Source organism: Hemitrygon akajei, chromosome 14, assembly GCF_048418815.1.
Source record: "Hemitrygon akajei chromosome 14, sHemAka1.3, whole genome shotgun sequence".
NCBI classification, from domain to species: Eukaryota; Metazoa; Chordata; class Chondrichthyes; order Myliobatiformes; family Dasyatidae; genus Hemitrygon; species Hemitrygon akajei.
Window position 1 is genome coordinate 24,000,931 of NC_133137.1, and position 17,117 is coordinate 24,018,047.

General features: G+C 42.3%; 1 protein-coding gene across 2 annotated transcripts in view; it reads left to right on the forward strand.

The window, feature by feature from the left end:
* LOC140738422 (rasGAP-activating-like protein 1) overlaps positions 1 to 17,117 on the forward strand; it is a 271,421-nt gene that overhangs the window by 249,510 nt on the left and 4,794 nt on the right. For both annotated transcript variants that reach the window (XM_073065690.1, XM_073065691.1), the window contains 3 exons: positions 3,596 to 3,731; positions 9,724 to 9,844; positions 14,383 to 14,462. In XM_073065690.1, the coding sequence (XP_072921791.1) occupies positions 3,596 to 3,731; positions 9,724 to 9,844; positions 14,383 to 14,462 (337 nt within the window). The remainder of the gene's footprint in view (positions 1 to 3,595; positions 3,732 to 9,723; positions 9,845 to 14,382; positions 14,463 to 17,117) is intronic.

Genomic DNA, 17,117 nt, shown 5'->3' on the forward strand with positions numbered 1-17,117 from the left:
AACACCTGTCACATTGGTCGCTGGTAGGGCTGGGCCCGGGTGTGGAGGAGCAGCCTACTTTGTCACAGTGAGCACTGACAATGACTCAGCCAGCGGAGGAACGGCATGCTGTGTCACGGTGAGCACTGACAATGACTCAGCCAGCGGAGGAACGGCATGCTGTGTCACGGTGAGCACTGACAATGACTCAGCCAGCGGAGGAACGGCATGCTGTGTCACGGTGAGCGCTGGCAATGTCCTGGCCCAGGAATGGAGGTACTGCAGACTCCCCATGAAGAGATGGGAGCAAGAGGTTCGACATAGTGATGCCAGCAGAGCACTGGAGGCAAGGCCGAGAGACGCTGCAAGACAAATCGTTCTCCATAAACAGAAGGACTGCGCTGAAGCACTAAATGGGAGTCCCCTTTAAATAATCATAGGATGCGAGAATCCCGTGCCAGTCACAATTAACCTGACAAGATCAAGCAGAAAGCACCAGGGCTAACGGCCCTAACAATTAGTAAGTACAGCTGCCAAGGAAACCAGGAAGCCCAATGCTCAATGGCAAGCCACAGAGACCCATAGGGCTCCTGACGCTCTAGTCTGATTCTCTCACACACTGGCATCTTATCTGAACAACTTAATATAATCTGGAATAAGTGTGGGAACAGCCTCATTTGACATTGTTATCACTGGTACATTCCACCATTGGGAAACCTGAATGACCTGCAGGAAAATACTGGCCCTGCTTTGGACTGATCTGATAGCAGGCAGATACCACCACATGAGCTGGGACATATATAAAATGCAGAACGGATAAAACTCTCTTTTCTTCAGTTATAAATACAAGAACACTGCTGGGTCACTGAACAGTGGAACAGTGCAGGCATCTTCCTCCAGATCTATTGGCATTCCCTCCTTTCACTATCTGCCGGTTCCCTGAGGTTGTTATAGCTGGGGGTGTTAATGGGGGATAAGCTCCCACCACCTATTCAATGCTCCCAATGGCGTGCACCTCAAATAGTCTCAGACAACCAAGTCCAGATCTTGGCCAAGCCCGGCAGAACAGGGGAAGGGGCAAAGGCGGGTTCCTGGCACTTTAAAACCACTCCCTTTGGGCAGATGGGGCTCGTCGGCAGCTCATCTTGGAGAAGGAAAACTCTGACCTTCGCTGCCTTGAGGCTGTACCTATTTGTGGGGAAGGCTTCAGGAGTAAACCCCGAGGAAAAATGTTGAGCTCAACACTGACTGGCAACTCCGGAGACGCTGCTGGTGCCGAACCGTATCGGTCTCTGCCGTTTCTTTGGGTTCATCAGATGCGTCGAGAGGGGCAGCTTGCTACGTGGGCAACAGCTTGCTCTCCATATCGTACTGCCCTGGCATGTGTAGACAGCCAGGATGCAACGTCCGTGGTCGACCCTGACCAACAGAGGGCCTTCATGTGCCAAGTAGCAATGTGAATGGAAGAAAGTAGCACAGAGTTTGTAATGGTGGAAGATGACACAAGACAGATTGTATGAAGCAGGAGTATGTTACTGTTGGGAACCACTGTGTTTTAATAATACTTTTTATAAGATTTGTACTTTTTAACAAGCTCATGTATTTTCACACTCACTGGCAAAAAGCGGTATAGCAACTAAGCTAACGATTTGTCACCTTTCTCATTTTTCTTTGTCCAAATATTAGTACATTACCACGTGATGTAATTGTTTTAATTATGTAGACTATTGATCAATTCATTCCTATCTCAGGAATTTCCCTTATGATAGATTTACAGAGGTGCCACCTTGGTTTCTTTATCCCTTTGCCTTCACATCCTTACGCCTCTTAGCATTGTTTCTCAGCTCTTTATTTATCTTGCTTAGTATTTGCATGTTTGTTTTTACTCTAAAATAAATTGAAATCTTGGGATTAAGACTGCTCGTCATTCCTGACTCCCGGAAGAACCCTAAGGGTCAGAGATAAACAGAGACCCTACAGTACCTGGTGAAAATGCTGACTTTGCTTCAGGTTGGAGATTTTCGCGTCTCAGTGGTTAAGCAGTTCGGTTCGTGAAAGTGCTACCCCGAGCCACAGTAACGTCTGACAAGCGCTCGCTGCCGAATCCGTGGTCGTGACGGGTCGAGACTTGCTGTTACCAGGTTCGGATGTGGCCCAAGTGCGGCGTGCGGGACACTGAAGCAGGCCGATAGTTCACAAGCTCTATTGTGAACAGTGTTAAAGAGAAAATAGACAATAAATGCTAGGCCAAACAGGGCTGTTAACAAAACTCTCAAATAGGAAACGAAGCCTACACTGCGGCCGAAGAGAAAGTCTAAACATTGAATGAATACCGCTCGTCTTCGAAGTCAGTTGACTCAGAAGTCCGATTCCTCAGGGAAGGCCGAAAGCAAACAGGCCGTGAAGCCTCGCTGTGTTCTGGCCAAGTCTCGACAAGCACCCGCTGCCGAATCCGTGGTCGTGACAAAACCAGGTGTTCCCAAGCATTAACCGAGGGGTCTGTGGACGCCATGTTGGGAACCCCTGCTCTAAAAGGACCAGTACTGGACGAATGGGTGTTTTGTGAAGGACTTTCTGTCACCTGTAGTCAGTGAGTGTAGGACGCGGTACAGCATAGTGCAGGCTCTTTGGCTTATGGCGATGTATGGACCTTTTAACTGCTCTAAAGTCAGTCTGACTCTACCCTCATACCCACCCAATGACTTGGAGAAAGAAGGAAACACAGAGTAAAAGCATATTCTTCTTCTGAGAAATGTCCTTGGTGTACCTCGCAAAGAACTGACAATCACAAACAGCCTTTCTTCTTATTGTTTTGGGATATAACTAAGGTGCACAACGCTTTACAGTACCGGTGACCCGGGCTCAATGCCCTCCATTGCCTGTAGGGAGTTTGTACGTTCTCCCTGTGACCGTGTGTTTCCTCCGGGCGCTCTGGTTACCAACTGGTTAATTGGTCATTGTAGCTTGTCCTGTGATTAGACGAGGATTGAAAGGCCAGAAGGGCATATTCTGCACTGTATCTCTATAAATACATAAAGATTGTTTATTATCAAAGTATGTACATAGCTTACAAACAGGAGATGCTGGAAATCTAAGCAACACACACACAAAACGCTGCAGGAACTCAGCAGGCCAGGCAGCATCCATGGAAAAAAAGTACAGTCGACGTTTTGGGCCGAGACCCTTCAGCAGGACTGGAGAAAAAAGGACGAGGAGTAGATTTAAAAGGTGGAGGAGGGGAGGGAATATAACCCTGGGATTAATCTTCATCACAGACAACCATGAAACAAAAAACCGCAAAGCTTGTTCATAGAAAAACGTCAAACTCCCCTCACCAACACGCAAAAAATTTCTGCAAATTACGAAATAAGGTAAAAACACAGAATATAATCTTAAGAGTCCAGGCATATTCAGTTCAGTTCAGTGTTGGCATTTGCAAATGAATCATATTTTAACTATTGTTCCATGCTTGCTGGCTTTCTTTAGAGAAAGACGAGTAAAGCCCAACATGGTGAAAATGTGTGTGTTTAAAAGACTACCTAATGACATAAGAACTGATAGGATCGTGACATGTCTTTTTGATATTTAGATCTGACCTGCCTATTATCTCTTTTAGAACGTGAATGAACTGAATCAGTGGCTGTCAGCTCTCAGGAAAGCCAGTATCTACAATCAGCGAATGCTTCCTTCCTTTCATCCAGGCTCTTATAGGAGCAACCGCTGGACGTGTTGTCTGCACACAGATAGAACTGGTATGTTAGCAACAATCTCCCCCGTTAAAACAGAGCTTATGTATCGATGGACAGTTTCAATTAGGAGAAAGATGATTATTTGAATGAAAATGTGACTTCCCTTTAGACAAAATTTCATTAAGTCAATTGGCAAGCCAATTTCTTACAGGTTTAATTTCTGGCTGACATAATCTTTCTCAGTGTTGAGTTTTTCCTGTCAGAGCAGTCATTCACAAATGCATTCAAGAATTTTCTCTTATATTTTTCTCATCACTACGTTATCTCAATTGAACAAATATTTCTTAGGTAAGTTGCAAATTGTAATTAAAATGAATGCATTAAATTTAGAAAATACAGTACTGTGCAAATATATATATATATATATATTGCTATGGTGACTAAGACTAAGACTTTTACACAGTGCTGTTATTTGTCAACGTGGAGTGGAGAGCGAATTTGTAAATCTGGTGGGAGCAAAGGATGCTGGGAATGGCGAGAGTGGAGTACCGCAGGAGGGGTGTGGGACAGCTGCCAGGGTGCAGACGCACCCAGCCCTGAGACACCAGGCCAATGTCTCGTCTAAGGTGTGCGCGTGTGCGGACACACACATCTTTGGCTACTAGCGCACAAAGGAATTTGAACTGCCCACAAAAGGCAGACACCCTCTACCTTGTTGGTACACAATCTCATTTCCTTTTCCGGTTTCTGATGCGGACGGTGTTGACAACGTGGAGTTTGCGATGATTTGTCTGCAGATTTTAGGACTGGCTTAGATGAACAATTTTTACTGTTGATTCACTATTTTGAATTCCAAAGAAGGAAAAGGTGTGAAGTGCAAAAGAACTGCTCGTTCACTTAAAGCGAAATGGCTGAATGAAACAGTAGAAACTGCTACACCGAAAGCTCATGAGGTCAGGAATATTTATGTACGGAACAGAAACCGGTGTTACTTATGTGTATTGTTACGATGCAAGAGTTGCTGGATAATTTGCAAGTGGGAATAAGTGGAGTGATATTTGGAAACTTGACTTTTTAATGCATCATTTAGCAAGCAAATCACATATTGGTGCACAAGAGCTCTGGCAGGAAAATCCTTCATTCCCTGCTACATATGTTTTGCAAGAGTGCAGATGAATGAGAGCAAAAACAGTCAAACCCAAAATTCTTATTGACGGTGTTTGTAATTTTAATTTTTTTTAATTTTATAAGTTTTGTTTGATCATTTCAAACAACTTTTATAACGTGAAAAAGTTTATATTATTAAATGCTGTTGTATAGTATTTGAGAAGACTCATTGTTGTGTATTATTTCATTTCTTTTAAACAAAGAACAACAAACCAGATTTGGTAGTTTTTTTATCCTTAGAATAGCTTCAGGTTTACTTCCACTTAAAAATTCAGTGCAGACATTTTGTTGTCACTGGGCAAAAAATTGCACAGCACTAGATTTTTACGCACACTGGTCATTACAAATTAGATGAAGCATTGCACCAGGTAATTTGATTCCGAAGAATTGATTTATTGATCATTACAGAATGTCTCTCTGGTGCTTCCTGCCCCCTCCCCTCTCCTTTCCCCTTCTCCCAACCGTGATTCCTCTCTCAGTCTACAATAGAGACCCATATCAGAAAGGCGTTTACCATCTCTCACGTATAAAATTAGTTTTTTTGTGGTAGCAGTCAGTGCAATACATAAAATTGCTACAGTACCGTGCAAAAGTCTTGGCACCCTAGCTATGTATGTTTGCCCAAGACTCTTGCACAGTACTGTAGCTTAAGGAACTGGTAGATTTAGTATACATGGATTTTCAAAAGGTCATACATTCATTAAAATGTATAAAGTTAATTTGGGGTGACTTATTGATTTGTGAACCCGGTCAATAGACAATAGGTGCAGAAGTAGACCATTCTGCCCTTCGAGCCTACACCCTTGAGATCATGGCTGATCATTTACTATCAATACCCGGTTCCTGCCTTGTCCCCATATCCCTTGATTCCCCTATCCATAAGATACCTATCTAGCTCCTTCTTGAAAGTCAGAACAGAGGGTGAACAGGGATAAACTAGAAACATGAGAAAGGCTGCTCTTTCTAGAACTCCACGGCAACACACACACCAACTTAGTCTCTTTTAAACTGATCAGTCTCCAACTATTCAAAATTTATGTTAAATGACCAATGAAAAGAGAGTGTGATGGATTCTACTGTAGGGTTGCAGTATTGAATATATTTAAGGCTGACATCCATAGATCTTCAGTTTCCAGGGAGAACCAAAGGATATGGGAATTATCCAAATTGCTACGTGATACAATTAGTGTGAAATTATATTTTTCAGCTTCAAGAGGTCTATCATAAACAAAAACAAAAATTCTGAGGAAGCAACACTTTAGAAAAAAATTATTGCCCAGTGTACTGTAATTTCTCTGGCCAATGATCAGCAAATCTCACCATTTAGTTGTTGGTTAATTCACCCAATAATTCATTCCTGGATGGTAGCACTTGGAATGCTTCACAGTAAAGAGAATGAATTTCAGAAGCCAAGTACAATTTACTGCGATGAATTCACAGAGCACTTAGCACAGCTAATCAGAGCTTATTTTCTAAGCAAATACCAATAAAAGATGATTATTTAATCTAGGAGTTTTCACTGCACTGAATTTTCAAAGCATAAGTGGTCCCCAGGCCTATTATTTAATATATAAAATATACAAGTAATGATCTGCCTTTTAAGAAATTGTTGTACTATAGACAGGTTTTTCAGAGAACTATCAGCAGTCTCCTGTATAGCTGCTGACATCTTCTATGTAACTAACAGCAACCTATGGAAACTTTGCATGTGCGGAAGTCACGAAGGGGCTGTGCGTTACTTGCAGCAGCTTTCCAATCATATTCCCGGTCTCATCAGCTGCTTCAGAATGGAAGCAGGAAGTTCCTCAGCACTTCCAATGGGGAATTCTTTCCAACACCCTGCTCCAGTTTAGAGCTGACCTCTCCATTGAATTCAGTGGATGAGAATAGCTGTGAAGGATAACAACATTCTTAGACATCTTCAGTTGTTCCAGTGTATCTAAGTTCGGTGCTGAGTTTAGTTTTTTTTTTGGATTCTAGTGTTTTGCCAAGAACCATTTTCAGTCCAACTGATTTGCATTTCTACATTTCTCTCTGCCTCCGTTGTTAAAGGTTACTGTCAGATTAGTTGTCATAGAGGCTGCTGCAGAAGCAAAGCTGGCAGATCACCATTCCTGGCATCACGTCACTTTCACCCCAAGGATGTGGGTTTACTGATCCAGCGGACTTACTTACTTTTACGCCTCTTAATTATTCCTTTTCTTTCCCATTATCCAATATGTTAAGTTTATTCCAAACCCAATTCAGTATAAGTCAATGGGTTTGGAGGAAAGCACCAGACTCCCAAGTGCATATTCTTTCTTTATCTTTGAAAGTTAAAGTCATCTATCATTTATGTACACTGGCTATGTTGCCTGGAAATGTTGCGAACTGTAGGATATTAATCACAGTGAAGTCTGCAGTTGCTGGAAATCCAAAGCAACACACACACACACACACACACACACACACACACACACACACACACACACACACACACACACACACACACACACACACACACACACACACACACACACACACACACACACACACACACACACACACACACACACACACACACACACACACACACACACACACACACACACACAATGCTGGAGGAACTCAGCAGGCCAGGTAGCATCTATGGAAATCAATAAATCATCGATGTTTCAGGCTGAGTTCTGAGAAGGGTCTTGGGCCAAAACGGCAAATGTCTATTCATTTCCATAGATGCTACCTGACCTGCTGGATTCCTAACATTTTTTGTGTCTTGCAGCATGATACCAATGCAGCATTATAGACGATCGAGTGCAATAAAGTTACTATGCACTGTGGGTTTAGCATCCAAAGGCAAATTTTTCATCAGTGTTTCGGAATATAAAGTTGTGAAAGTTCCTTAGTTTTAATTAGATGTATATTGACAACATAAAAACGCCAAGCAAATCTCAATAATCTCTTTAAGTACTGAAAGAAATGCAATAATTTATTGGCAATGTATCTTGTTTCCTGGTCTGCCCAGAATTTTGACTTAATCACATACCTCTCTTAAATCAATGCAACAGCTATCATTTGACATGAACAGCATGTTAATCTGGGTGTGGAGCAATTCATGTGAGTTAATATGCATTGGGGTGCAGAGATTGATAGCTATAAAGGAAGAGGGAAATTCAGGTGAGTTACAAATATGTGAAAAAGGATTTAGTACATACAAATATGTGTGTGCTACATTTGCACCCAGGTTTCCTTTATGATGGGTCTTTAATTTATGCCCAATTAATCTTAAGGTAAACACATACTTCGATAATAAACTTACTGTGACTTTGACACCGTTAACTGAGTAGGTATTTATTTGGAGATAACCCAGAAGTGAAATGATTATTCAAAAGAAAAATTAAACACAAAAGATTTTGCAAAATAGTTTTTAATCATAGTATTTGATTCTTAGAATGAATGGAAATGGTTTTGTAATTTAAACATCTTCATATAATTTTTATAATAGATAAATATATTGATTAAATATCTTAAATAATTAAGCAAATAGTAATATAAATATGTATTATGTAGATATGATGATTATAATGATGATTTAATCAGCCTGCTTGTATATAATGATTACAGTAAGCTTGGTTACCCTTGCTACCTCAGTGATCTGATTATACACACATTGGCCTCTTTATTAGGTACACCTATGCACATGAAAAGTAATGCAAGTAATCAAAGTTCAAAGTAAATTTATTATCAAAGTAAATACTGAATGTGTCATCATATCCAACCCTAAGATTTGTTTTCTTGCAGGCATACCCAGTAAATCTAAGAAAGGTAGTAGAATCAATGAAAGGCCTTGCAGATATAAAAGAAAAAGAAATAATAATATTAATAATAAATAAGCAATAAATATCAATAACATGAGATGAAGTGTCCTTGAAAAGTGAGTCCGTAGATAGCGGGAACAAGTGGCAGTGGGGCAAGTGGAGTTGAGTGAATGGGTAAAGAGCCTGATGGTTGAGGGGTAATAACTATTCCTGAACCTGGCGGTCTGGGTTCTGAGGCTCCTGTACCCCCTTCCTGATGGCAGGAGCAAGAAGAGAACGTTGTGCAGAGTGGTGGGGGCCAATCACGTGGCAGCAACTCAATGCAAAAAAAGCACGCAGACATGGTCAGGAGGTTCAGTTGTTGTTCAGACCAAACATCAGAACGGGGAAGAAAGGTGATCTAAGTGTCTCTGACTGTAGACTGATTATTGGCGGAGTATCTCAGAAACTGTTGATCTCCTGGGATTTTCACGCACGACAGTCTCTAGAGTTTACAGAGAATATTGCGAAAGGCAAAAGCCATCCAGCGAGTGGCAGTTCTTCCCTCTGCTTTGGTCAGAGGAGAGTGGCCAGACTGTTCCAAGCTGGCAGGAAGGCAACAGTAACGCAAATAACCACACGTGACAACAGCGGTGTGCAGAAGTGCATCTCCGAACGCACAACGCATTGAACCTTGAATAGGACGGGCTTCAGCAGCAGCAGACCACATGCACTCAGTGGCCACTTTCTTAGGTTCAACGGGTGGCCACGAAGCGTACAGCTCTTCATTTAATCTATCTTGCAGGTACATTTTAATCGGTCTGCTTGCATGTAGTGATTACAGTAAGTTTGGTTACCCTTGCCATCTCAGTGAGCTGATTATATTTTAATTAACTCAAGTGAAAACATTGCATTCAATTACCATGGTTCGGTAGATAAAGACAATCATGTCTGTTATCATGTCATGCCTGTGCATTGGTTTTCGTGGCGCATTCCATTGAAAAGACATTTTTAAATACAGTACACCAGGTTGGAATAATGAAGCATAGACTGATAACGTCGTGACTACAATATTGTCCGTCTACGTTGAATACTTTATGTTTGCTTGACAGTGCAGGGATGCAGCCGCACGCATTCGGCCGTAACTCTCGGTGACTGGAGTGACCCTCTGGACCCCGACGTTGAGACCCAGACTGTTTACAAGCAGCTGCTGCAAGGCAGAGAAAAGCTGAAGTAAGTCACGGGTACACTCTGTTCCTCTCCCCACTGCACTGCTACATCCTGAAGCTCTCACAGGAAGGGGAGAATCTGAAAGACTTAACATTTCAGCATTGACGTAATCTAGGGCTTTATATGTCCCTAGACAGAATGAATGTATAATGTGGGTTAATTTAAAACTTGGGTTAGTTACTGTAAGAATTAGATTTGCCTCCAGATGAAAAAGGATGTTGTTACTATTTGCCCGCATGTCCTACTGTGCAAAAGTCTTAGGCATTTATATATATATAGCTAGGGTGCTTAAGATTTTTGCGCAGTACTGTAGTCATTTTATGCATTGCACTGTACTGCTGCCACAAAAAAAAAGCAAATTTTGTGACAAATGTTAGTGATGAGCAGGAAGCACCACAGAGACATCCTGTAATGATCAATAAACCAATTGTTTGGAGTCAAGTGACCTAGTCTGGTGTCTCAGGGATGGGAAGCACCCCTTCTCTGCCACCCGTCCCACACCTCTCCTATGGCACTCCGCCCTCGTCAGTCTCAACACCTTTCGCTCCCACCAGTCTACAAACTTGCTTTCCACTCCACGTTGACAAGTACAGTACTGAGCAAAAGTCTTAGGCACTCTCTTTCTCCCTCTCTCTCTCTTTCTCACAGTCTATCTGTCTCTTTCTCTCACTAGATATAGATATAGATAGAAATGCACATATATTTGTTTGTTTATTTATATTTCTAAGACTTTTGTTATGACCTTGTACCTGATCCATTTACTTGCACTGCCCCCCTTTGGTAGCTTTTACAGTTGATCCAACACTGTTGTTATTTTGCCTATTCTAGCTCAAAGCTCTGTGTAATGATTTGATCTGTATCTTGGTACACGTGCCAATAATAAACCAATAGATACAAAAGCAGAGCACCGCTTGCAGCCAGCAATAAGCTACCCAGACCAATGTGGTGGACACCAACTGGTCTCTTCCAGAACTCCCTTGCTGTTGATTCCTCCAGCTCCCCACTGTGTGGGGTTTAAGCACCACACTTTCAAGAGAGTTGGGGACTGTGCTCTATCACCTCTCTATATACTGAACGAAGAGTCTGCAACTGGGGTACTGTTGGAAAGCTGTTGGCGACGAGCAACCGCAGGTCTGAGCTACACTTACATGGAGAAATAGGAATAATTCCATGCAAAACTCTTGGCACATTCCCTGCACAAAGTATAACAGTTCATCACTTTTGGTAATCTATCCCACTGAGGTGGTTTGTTCCTACTATACCCTCTGGAGCTGTAGAGTGGGGTAGCTGTAGTCTTTATTTTTAATGAAGGTAACAGAGAGAGCAAGTGCTGTAACCACTTGTACAGCGGTGAGATAGTCGAATAGCCTGATGCCACACTCTAGTAGGGGGAATAATGGGGTGCCTGCAAGTTTGGGCAGAAAGTGCTGGCTGGAATTGATTCAGAGCAGCCCAAACACAAGTTGCTGGATCAAGTAATGTCTAGAATTATCAGTGCCATCCTTAATGCCTCACCTCTAACATGGTTTTAGATGTTCATTGCTTATTAATTTACGATTATTTCTTTTTTTTTTCCTCTTGTATTTGCACAATTTGTTGTCTTTTGCTCTTTTATTGTCCATCCGATTGGCAGAGGTCGTCCATTGATTCTATTGTGTTTCTTGTATTTATTGTGTCCACCCTCAAGGAAATGAATCTCATGTTAGTATACGGTGACATATATGTAGTTTGATAATAAATTTACTTTGAGCTTTGGTTCCTGGGACTGTCCATTATTCCACAATTGACTATCACGAGAAGCCACTGCTAGATCCAACCTGACTGCCTTTACAACTGGGCTGTAGACATTGGGAGTTCATTGATGTCCCATTAATTATTCTGGAGTCACACAGAAATACCTTGGCCCAATCAAATGCTGGTAATAATGGTGTACAACAACCTTCCCTCTAACAGTTTTTTACAGCTGTACAGACCAACTGTTGCTCTGAGCACAAACCCTTAACCTGGCCTGAAAACTGAGCGGCACTTTGAATCTTTTTTTTGTAATAGATATACTATGAATATTTAGAATGAAAATTGAAAAATCGCGAACATTTGATTTTATTTATTAATTTAAGGGTATAATGAAATGCAGTACAACAAATAAATTCTTCACGTTTTCTAAACTCACAGCTCAGCTGCGTGGTCACAAAGGCCATGTGCATGCCCCATTGCCGTTACTGTGCGGCCCTGCACCCCCACGGCTTAGAGGGAACAGTGGTGTAACATCTGGACCTGCAATGCTCTGTAAAACACCCCAATCACAGAGGTGTTTACCCCAGTCAAATAAAACTAACTCAATCTCAATCTCAAATAAAAACACAAAATGCTGGCAGAACTCAGCAGGCCAGACAGCATCTATGGGAGGAGGTAGTAATGACGTTTCGGGCCGAAACCCTTCATCAGGATTTTTTCTCTCTCTCTCTCTCCCTCTCCCTCTCCCTCTCCCTCTCCCTCTCTCCCTCCCTCTCTCCCTCCCTCTCCCTCTCTCTCCCTCCCTCTCCCTCTCTCTCCCTCCCTCTCCCTCTCTCTCCCTCCCTCTCTCCCTCTCCTCTTCCTCTCTCCCCTCCCCTCTCTCTCTCCCTCTCTTCCCCCTTTATCTCCATCTCCCTCTCTTTCTCCCTCTCCCTCTTTCTCTCCCCCTCTCTCTTGCTCTCTCCCTCCTCTCTCTCTCCCTCTCTTTTTCCCTCTCTCTCTTGCTCTCCCCCCTCTCTCTCCCTCTCTTTCCCTCTCTCTCTCTCTCTCCCCCTCTCCTTCTCTCCCTCTCCCCTCTGTGACACACACTCTCACAAAAAAGAGTCGGCCAACAGGCCCCTCAAGCCAATCCCTCTGTTCATTCGATCATGGCTGATATAACCCAGGCCTCAGCTCCCCTGTTGTGCAAAATCCCCATAGTTTTCCAGTCCCCAATCTGTCAAAGGTCCACTACCTCCCGCAGCCTCCTGAGACGGTGAATGTGTTGACGTACCGCCCGTCCACATGTATATCTGTCAACCTTCCTTATTCCCAGTCTTCATGTAAGAGTTTACAGACTCTTTAGGAATGCCTCTAACTCTTAAAACTCAAACCAAATTTCAATACGGTGTACAACAAAAAAACTGAATGATATAGAACAATGTAAGAAAGGTACAGTTGTTGAGAATGAAAGCAAATAATGAAAAGCTTTCAATTTTACATTCGGTGGTAGTACAGGACTTTGTAGTTAAGTGCTTATCCATGTTTTACACGCAGGGGTGTCAAACTCATTTTAGGTCACGGGCCGGATTGAGCAAAATGCAGCTTCATGCGAGCCGGATCAGTCGGACGCGTGCGAACGCAGCTTTCGTTGCCTCCGTTTTTTCAGCCTGCTCTCATGTGTCTCAGTCTCTGCTATAACTACAAAGTGTTTCACTTTACAAATTCCGTTTCTCATGAAGAAGACTGCCGAATAAACACTAAAAACCCTGAAAACCTGGTACCTGAATAAACTCAGCATTAGCCATATCATACGCCATAGGCGCTTCGATTACTGCAGCACTTCACTGCAACAAGTGAACCGATCAGACACGTTACAAAATGTTGTATTTACCACTGCCATCATCTTGCACCACTCTCTCTCGGTAAAATCAATTGCTCAACCAAACTGAAATCAGAAAGTACCCAGAATACCAGATAGCGAAACCATAAACTATTCCACTAGATGGCAGTAGTCACCAGTCATTGCATGCCGAGCAAGAGGAAAATCTGCAGATGCTGGAAATCCGGGCCCCACACACAAAGTGCTGGAGGCACTCAGCAGGCCAGGCAGCATCCGTGGCAAAGAGTACAGATGACAGTTCAGGACGTTTCTGTCCTGCTGAAGGGTCTCGGCCCGAAACATCGACTGTTGCCTGGCCTGCTGAGTGTCGCCAGCATTTTGTGTGTGTTGCTTATCAAGCAGTAAGTTGAAGCGTGAAGTGTCAAATGACATAGTACCTTTAACGAATGTGGTTATTCAATTAATCACTTGTAAATTTCCTCCTTCAAAGTTAACATCTGTTCATAATATCAGAAAGAACTGGTATAGTAAACAAATAATTCAGTTGGTTTTAAAGTATCAAAACTTTTTGTTAATTGGAATGCTTAACAGTTAATGGTAATGAAAGGCTTAAAGCTAAGGTGTTGCAATCTTTATTTTTAACATGGCAAGTCTTACATTATGTTGACAGAAATACTTGTTGAAATACATTCTTGTGTTTAAAATAACTTGTTAAAAATAAAACGACATTGATTCCACAAGGTATAACTGGCTGGGAATTCTATTCTATCTCTATTGATTAAAAATGGTATTTATTTTGTCTTGTGCTTTTTTCACTGAAGTTTCTAATAGAATCGACGGTAATTATTATTTTTTTGAATTGTGACAGACAATAATCAATGTCAGTTGGAAATTATTTTAAATTAACTGAATTAATAGTATATTTACTGTAACTAAAATAATTGTACAATCAAACCTAATTAACTTTGTTTTTTTTTGTTTTTAGAAAGCAGTACCTTGAATCTTTAGACTCAAACACAGTGAAGGAGCAGGAGGAAAAAATAGACAGTGATGGAATTAAAGAGGGTAAAGTAATTTTTACACAATGGAAACATTTATTCAAGAAAAAAAACTTCTGCTTTCTAAAATGATTAAGCCTTATGATTAGTAAATTACTAGCACCATTCTGAACACTACTTTCATTGTAGAGAATTATTAAAAATGTTTTAATAATACTGTTGAGTGAAAGGTGCGTGTATTATAACTAGGCCGCAAATAGGAACTGGAGCTTTTCAGCCATTGTGTGAGATCTTGCCTGACCCTTGACCCAAGTCCTTAGAACTGCCTTTTCCTCAAATCCCTTAATAATTTATTAATAATTATCTACTATTTAACAATTGACTGCCATTTGCAGAAGAGAGTTCCATTTTTTTACAGTATTCTGTTTGTTTATCAACCCCTTTTGCATCTTCAATGAAATAATTCTTCACCTTAAATTCCAGCCTCTACGTTTCAATATTTTGTGAACTCTCCTCATAATTGGCGAACTTGGAGTTGAGACTCTGTTACACCAGCCACTGCATATCCTCTCAGGCCAGTTACTGTGGTGTGACAATCAGAACTGCTGGGAGTAGTTTAGCTGAGATCTGACATGAGTCTCCTTCATAGACTCTGCCCGTGCTTCTTGCTGCCTCAGTAAACCAGTCAGCATAATCAAAGACCCCGGACGTTTTCCCTTCTCCCCTCAGGCAGAAGATACAAAATCCTGAAAGTACATTCTGCCAGGCTCGAGGACAGCTTCTGTCTCACTCTAATCCAATCCTTGAATGGACATCTGTTCAATAAGATGGGCTTGGCCTCACCAGCTACCTCGTTATAATCTTCCACTTACCATTTACCTGCGCTGAATCATTTTGGTAGCTTTCACACTTTATTCTGCATTGTTACTGTTTTACCTCGTTCTTGCTCAATGCTCTGTGTAATGGTTTGATCTATATTAATAGTGTGCACCTTGATATCTGTGACAATTACAAACCAATACCAATACCAGTCAGGGCTTTATGTAGCTGCAAACACTGAAGTTCAGACTATTTCGTAGAGTGTCCTGATGATATCATAACTCAAAGGAGTTGTTTACAACCATCCTCTAATATAATATACAGTACTGTGCAAAATATTTGGGCACATGTATATAGCTAGGGTGCCTAAGCCTTTTGTACCGTACTGTATTTTTCGACGTGGAGCAGAGAGTGAGTTTGTAAATCTGGCGTGAACAAAGGATGTTGGGAATGGTGGGGGTGGAGCACCGTGGGAAGGGTGCAGGGCAGGTGACAGAGAGGGAGTACCGGGTGGAGGGTGTGTGACGCCGATGCAGACACGCCCAGACGCACTGAGACACCTGCTAAAGATCATTTGATTCCAAACAATTGGTTTATTGATCATTGCAGAATGTCTCTGTGGTGCTTCCCACTCCCTCCCCCTCTTCCTTCCCCTTTCCCTTCCCCTCTCCCTTCTCCTCTCCCTTCCTCCTCCCCCTCTCCCTCCCCTCTCCCTGCCCCTCCCCTTTCCCCTCTCCTGTCCCCTCTTTCTCCCCTCTTCCTGCCCCTCCCCTTTCCCCTCTCCTGTCCCCTCTTCCTCCCCTCCCTGCCCCTCCCCTTTCCCCTCTCCTGTCCCCTCTTCCTCCCCTTCTTCCTTCCCCTCTTCTTCCCCCTCTTCCTCGTCCTCTTCCTCCCCTTTCCCTTCCCCTCTCCCTCTCCATCTCCAGTCCTCTCCCCCCCTCCCTCTCCCTTCCTCTTTTCCCAACTATGAATCTTCTCTCCCTGCCCCCTTCCCACTCTCCGTCCACAATAGAGACCCATGTCTGAATCAGGTTTATCATCACTGGCATATGCCATGAAATTTGTTTTTCTTTTTTGCGGCAATAGTGTAATGTAATAAATAAAATTACTACAGTACCGTGCAAAAGTCTTAAGACACATTGATTTATAGCTAAGGAGCCTAAGACTTTTGCTGAGTTTGTTTAAAAAATCTAATCTATTCTCAGGACTGATAAGGGATACTATACTGCTACTTTGAACAGAATGAAAGATGAGGAAAGATGTTGAAGTGAACTAAAAGTTAGTCCCGGAGTCAAGTCATTATTGCAGTTAAATCTCAGAAACTCTTATTGCACATGTAAAAAAATAGTTAACTTGTGGTCTTCAGAGAGAAGCTGCAAGTCCAATTTTCCATCAAGTTATTTGTTCTCCTTAAGCCATTTGGCAATGGTGAGCTGTCTCATTGGGGGAGTTGAACTTTTCTCATCAAGCTTGTCAACAAAGAGCAAAGGAGGCAGGAAAAGCCCAGCCGGCTCTTTCTTCCCAGTCCCTACTGCATTCCCGATGGCCATTGCTCGGGGCAGTGGCTCACAGCCAGACAGGGGGTTCAGTCAGAGTCAGGGCAATGGGGAAGCTGGGGAAATTGTGTGGTGGGTTGTGTGGTGGCGAGGGGTGATTGAGGATTGAGAAAGTAAGTATAGGGAGAAGTGTACTCTCATAACCACACATGGCAAAGTTATTTGCAATATACAGTATTTGGAAAAAGTTTATAACACAATAAAATTGGGTTATCGCATTCTTTCAAAAATCCATATGCTACCAATTTCAAAGAAAGTGTTTTTAGAAAGAGTAACTTGCAAAAAAAAAACAAGTCAGTACTGTAAAAGTTTCTTGTTTGATTAGTGACTGTATTTCATTAGGAGTT